At 42.0% G+C, this 6,000-nt stretch overlaps 1 protein-coding gene across 1 annotated transcript; it reads right to left on the bottom strand.

Annotated features, from left to right (window-relative positions):
• Positions 1-3,394: 3,394 nt before the first annotated feature.
• On the bottom strand, positions 3,395-3,883 carry LOC143561287 (uncharacterized). Its single transcript, XM_077049410.1, has one exon. It carries the CDS (start codon positions 3,881-3,883, stop codon positions 3,395-3,397), a length of 489 nt encoding a protein of 162 aa, XP_076905525.1.
• Between the last annotated feature and the right edge of the window lie 2,117 nt (positions 3,884-6,000).

The raw sequence follows: 6,000 nt of genomic DNA, 5'->3' as shown, positions 1-6,000 counted from the left end.
AACCTACTAATACTAAAAAGATAAAGGAAACAAGCAAATACGTTCTGAAGAAGCGAAAGAAACTTCAAATGAAGGTCCATTTTAGGTTTTATTTTTCATTGTGTCTAATGTGTCTTATTGTGACATCCAACATCATTTGTGAGAGTTTATTGAGATTATTGTGTCGTTTGTGTGGTTAGGTTATTTTGTTATTGTGTTATATTAGATTATTTGTGTGAGAGTTTGTTGAGATTATTGTGTTGTTTGTGTGGTAAGGCTGTTGTGTTATTGTGTTATATTAGATTATTTGTGTGAGAGTTTGTTGAGATTATTGTGTCGTTTGTGTGGTTAGGCTGTTGTGTTATTGTGTTACATTAGATTATTTGCGTGAGAGTTTGTTGAGACTATTGTGTCGTTTGTGTGGTTAGGCTGTGATGCAGCGTACAATGAGAATCTGAAGGCTAAACACGTTGATTCTTGGAATACCTGTGAAAATCCTTCCCAAACCCCCAAATTAGACCCAAAAGTCAAGAACTTGAAAAGTCAAAAGTTGTTTATTAATTCTGATCAATGATCAGTCACATTACATTCATAGCATATTAATAGAGAAGTCAAAATAGGTTTCGGCCGAAAAACACAACTAAAGGCCCAACAACAGCCCAAAACGAAACACAAAAAGTAGACGAAAAACATAAAGGTGGCCTAAAAGTGTATCTAGAGGCCTTATTTCATAAAAATAAACGGGATAACCCACTAACGGCTAGTTACCACAATGTGGCCCACATTCCAATGGTCGTTTTGACTCATAGAACGCCAAAAACGGAGGCCCGTAGCCCAAGTTAAGCCCATTTTCGTGAAGCCCCTTTTGAAGCGCGATCTTGGGCCTCCAGAAACATAATGGCCTGGTCTTCTATACTTGGGCCCACATCATTCCCCCCTGGATAGAAAAAATTTGACCTCGAATCAGTAGCACCCTCATCATCAGAAGTGTCCCCGTAATAAGGTAGTAAATGTTTCACATTAAACACATCAGAACAACGAATGTGACTCGGCAGCTTTAGACGATAAGCATTTGAGTTTATCTTCTCCACAATTTCCACGGGTCCAATCTTCTTAGCTGATAACTTGTTGTATTACCCAACAGAAAAACGATCTTTTGTCAAAACAGCCCAGACAGAATCACCTTCTTCAAATTCAACATGTCGTCGCTTTTGATCAGCAGCCTGCTTGTACTTTGAATTGGCTCGAACCAGGTTATCATGCACATCTTTTATGAATCTCATGTTGCCCTTTAACAAAATATTTCACCTTCTTGAGAACAGAACCAGGAACGGGAAGTGACATCAGGTCAAGGGGTCCCCGTGGCTGAGCAGAATAAACCACTTGAAAAGGACTAAACCCGGTACTTCGATTGACAGCATGATTATGAGCAAACTCAGCTTGACATAGTTTTTGATCCCAGGCCTTGACATGTTCACCCACAAGGCACCGTAGTAAATTTCCAAGTGAACGATTAACCACTTTTGTCTGCACATCTGTCTGAGGGTGGTAGGCACTACTGAAATTGAGCTGAGTATTCACCATCTTCCACAGACTACGCCAAAAATGACTTAAAAAATGAGTGTCCCAGTCAGACACAATAGAAGTGGGCAACCCAAGCAACTGGTAGATATCTCGAAATAACAATTGAGCTACATTAACTACATCTGTCGTCTTCTTGCAAGGAACAAAGTGAGCCATTTTAGAAAACCGATCAACAACAAAAAATATCGAATCATGACCACACTGACTACGCGGTAATACCAACACAAAATCCATGCTAATATCAACCCAAGGCTGTGAAGGAACGGGTAAAGGCATATAGAGCCCATCATTAGTAGTGGTTCCCTTTGACACTAGATAGACCCTACAACGCTTCACAAACCGGTCTACTTCCTTGCGCATAGTTGGCCAAAAGTAGAAAACTTGCACCAACTGTAAAGTACGGTCCATTCCAACATGCCCTTCACCATGTAACTCTTGAATGATTTGAAGGCGAAGACTTGAATCTGGAATACACGGTTGATTTCCCTTGAAAAGGAAATCGTCATGCACTAGGAAATCTGACCTCTTCCCAGATTGCACATCCTGCAAAACAACAGAAAAATAAGGGTCCACCGTTAGCTGTTCCATGAAGGTGTCTAAACCCGGCACACCAACCCTCATATAGACAAGCAAATTGCTCCTCCTACTCAAAGCATCTGCCACCCAATTCGAAACCCCAAATTTGTGTTTCACCACAAAAGTAAATTTTTCCAAGAAAGCCATCCATCTTGCGTGCGTATGAGACACCTTGTCCTGACTACGAATATGCCTCAAGGAATCATGATTCGTAAAAAGAACAAACTCCTTATGGAAAAAGTAGTGGCGCCAATGTTTCACAGCCCGGACCACTGCATAAAACTCAATATCATAAGTGCTATAACGAAGCTTAGCATCTATCAACTTTTCACTGAAATAGGCAACGGGCCGCCCCCCTTGACTTAGTACTGCCCCAATTCCACCATGCGAGGCATCTGTATGTAGTTCAAAAGCTTGAGAAAAGTCTGGTAATACTAGAATCGGCGCCGTTGTAAGTTTTTCTTTGATTAACTGAAAAGTTGAGTCAACATCTTCACTCCACATAAAGGTCTTCCCTTTCATACAGTTTGTCACGGTGCCATGATGGAACTGAAATTTCGTATGAATCGCCTATAGAATGAAGCAAGACCATGGAAACTTCGTACTTCAGTTATTTAGTTTGGGGTTGGCCACTGCTTAATGGCTGCAACTTTAGACTCGTCTACCTGTATTCCTTCCCCCGAAACAACATATCCCAAAAAGAGAACTTCTAGGGACATGAAGACACACTTTTTCTTGGCTGCATATATATTGTCTATGCGGAGTAAGGTCAAAACCTGTCGTATATGGCTAACATGCTCACCAATATTAGCACTATAAATGAGAACCTCATCAAAATACACCACCAAAAATTTACCGATAAAGGGCCTAAACAACTGGTTCATGACTCGCATAAAAGTGCTGGGGGCAATAGATAAACCAAAAGGCATCACCAAACACTCATACAACCCTCACGAGTCTTGAAGGCGGTTTTCCTTTCATCACCCGGTCTAAGGCGAATCTGATGGTACCCACTTTTTAAATCCAGTTTCGTGAAAATAGTGGCACCACTAATCTGGTCAAGCAAATCATCAAGTCGAGGAATTGGAAATCTGTACCTGACAGTAATCTTGTTGATGGCACGACTATCAACACACATACGCCATGTTCCATCCTTCTTGGGGGTCAACAAGGCAGGGACAACACTAGGACTCATGCTTTCCCGAACATACCCCATATAAATCAAGTCTTCAACCTGCCTGCTCAACTCCTCATGCTAATTAGGACTCATTCTATAGTGTGGCTTATTAGGCAGTTGGGCACCTGGCTCCAAATCAATATGGTGTTGGATGTCATGCAATGGGGGCAAACCATCTAGTGATTCATCAGGAAAGATATCAACAAATACATCAAATAATGGAGCCATTGCTTCAGGAATTTCAGTCTCCTCAAACACTTCCTTCCCTATGAACATGAAAACCATTTCTGCATCCTTTAACTCCTCTTCAAACTGAATAATCGTCAAATAATTACCGGAAGAATTCGTGGCCAACTCTTTTGGCTTGCTAGGAACAAGAGTTAGCTTCACACCACCAAAAATAAAACTGTAAGTATTTGAACGCCCGTTATGTTCAATGCTATATTCATACTCCCAAGGTCTACCCAACAACAAGTGACATGCATCCATAGGAACCACATCACACCAAATAGCATCTTTATATGTTGTACCCACAGAAAAAGAAACAAGAGCTCGCTTGGATACCATTACCTAGCCTCCCTACTTAAGCCATTGTAGCTTATACGGTTTGGAACGACTCTCAGTTTTCAAACAAGCTTACGAATTACCTCCTTTGAGATCAAGTTATCACAACTCCTAGAGTCAATAACAAAGGTGCAAACCTTCCCCAAGATAGTACACGTGGAGTGGAATATGTTATGCTTTAGCCAATCATCACCATCCGCCTTTGGTGTATAGCAAGAACGCCTAACCACCAAATTCACCCCCACATCCCCGGTCACAACCTCTTCCTCATACTCAGGTTCATCGTCGTATTCTGGGGCCTTTTCATATTCTTCATATTGTTCATCCTCAGATTCAACAAACAAATGCCACTTACCCGCTTGTTTACAGTCAACTTGTCGATGGCCTGTCTCGCCACATTTAAAACACTTCACCCCGCTACTACTAGCCCCCTTAGAAGCTGACCCAGTGTTGTTGGCCCCCGACCTCTGCTGACTTGGCACGACACGAGTTCCTGCACTACCTGACCCCAAATTTCCTCCAGCAGGGGCTGGTGAATACGAACCGCCCACCCGACGGTTTTGTTTTTCAAAATCCAACACCCGTTAGTATGCCTCGGCGACCGTTAACGGATTAAAAAGATTTACAGATTCCATTATCTGAACCCTTAAACCCCCAATATATCAAGCAACGAGTTGTTCATGGGTTTCTTGAATATCATTACGAGCAACCAAATGATAAAACTTGGTCGTATATTCATCAACCGATCTGGATCCCTACTTCAGATTCTGCATACGTTGATACATCAACCGTTGAAAGTTGTGAGGTAAAAAAGTATCCCGCAAGCACTTTCTCATCTTGGCCAATGTCACGATCCATGACTTTCCGAGTCTATTTCGTGTCGTTTTTACTGTTGCCACCATGCTGACGCCCTCCCACGTAGCCTAGTAGCGATCAAAGAGACCCGCTTATTTTCAGGGACCTCTCGAAACTCCAGCATCTCTTCTACAATAACCAACCAATCGATGAACCCTTCCAGATCCAAACTAGTCCCATCAAATTCTGAGATATTAGTACGGATGTTGGTACATAAATGTCAGTAGTTCATAGTCTAGCGTTTGTAATCGAGTCTATAATGTAATTATGTTTAAGTTTATGTTTATGTTTGAACAAGCGAAATTGTCAACAAGTTCACTTAGGCGAACTTGTTGAACAAGCGAAGTTGTCGACAAGTTCGCCTAGGCCAACTTGTTCAACGAGCGAAGTTACTGACAACTTCGCCTGAGGCGAAGTTGTCGTGTATTTATATAGTCTACGGGTTTACGGTTTAAGAGTTAGTGTTTTGGTTAATCACGTGTAATTCAGCAAGTCGATAGACGAGAGATAGAGTCTGTAATAGACGTGTTTCAAGTTATAATAGATAACGTGTTCGTTTGTATCGCGTGTGATTGTTCTACGTATTCTACGCTCGTAACTACCTACGCAGGGATTCCGCACCTACGTAGATAGCGATATCCCGTGTAAGATCCGTCCGGGAACCTACATTTGGTATCAGAGCTTTGGCTCGATTGTGTGGTTCGGGATTTCACGCGGGTGTAGAAAACGTCTCGTTTGACCTATTCGCGGGACGCGTTTTCGTTGATATTGTGTTATACTCACCTTATACAGTCATATTCAACCCGTCACACCAACCGGAAACTGCTAAATCGTCGAAAACAGATCTGAATATTTTCAGTGTTCTTCAGGCGAAGTTGCCGACGCTGGAAGTAGGGTTTCGGCGAAGATATAAGGTTGAGCGAAGTTAACCACAACTTCGCCTACCTCATAAGTTCGCCTAAGCGAAGTTAACCTCAACTTCGCTTACCTCCTAAGTTCGCTTACATTAAGCGAAGTTATTCTCAACTTCGCCAAGTCACGCGAATTTACGGATTTTCCAGCGAAGTTAACACTTAAGCGAAGTTATCCTTAACTTCGCCTATAGTACTGTTTGGAAGAATTTTTGTTTTTTCGGGTTTTTCTTGTTTTCGAGAAGATGTCGCCGATTAACATCTCAGAGTTAGTCAAAATGGAAGTTGAAGCGGGGTCGGCTACTAAGGCCCCAAGGTTGATGAAAGGAACCGACTTTGTAACGTGGAAAGATA

Source organism: Bidens hawaiensis, unplaced genomic scaffold (assembly GCF_021521415.1).
Source record: "Bidens hawaiensis isolate Kalapana, Puna unplaced genomic scaffold, B.hawaiensis_p1.1 tig00020648_1, whole genome shotgun sequence".
NCBI classification, from domain to species: domain Eukaryota; kingdom Viridiplantae; phylum Streptophyta; class Magnoliopsida; order Asterales; family Asteraceae; genus Bidens; species Bidens hawaiensis.
The sequence above is the reverse complement of the archived record's forward strand: the minus strand, read 5'-3'. Positions and strand labels throughout refer to the sequence as shown.

Excerpts from the sequence above, each read along its gene's own strand:
- LOC143561287 (XM_077049410.1), bottom strand. The coding sequence starts at position 3,883 with ATGGTATCCAAGCGAGCTCTTGTTTCTTTTTCTGTGGGTACAACATAT.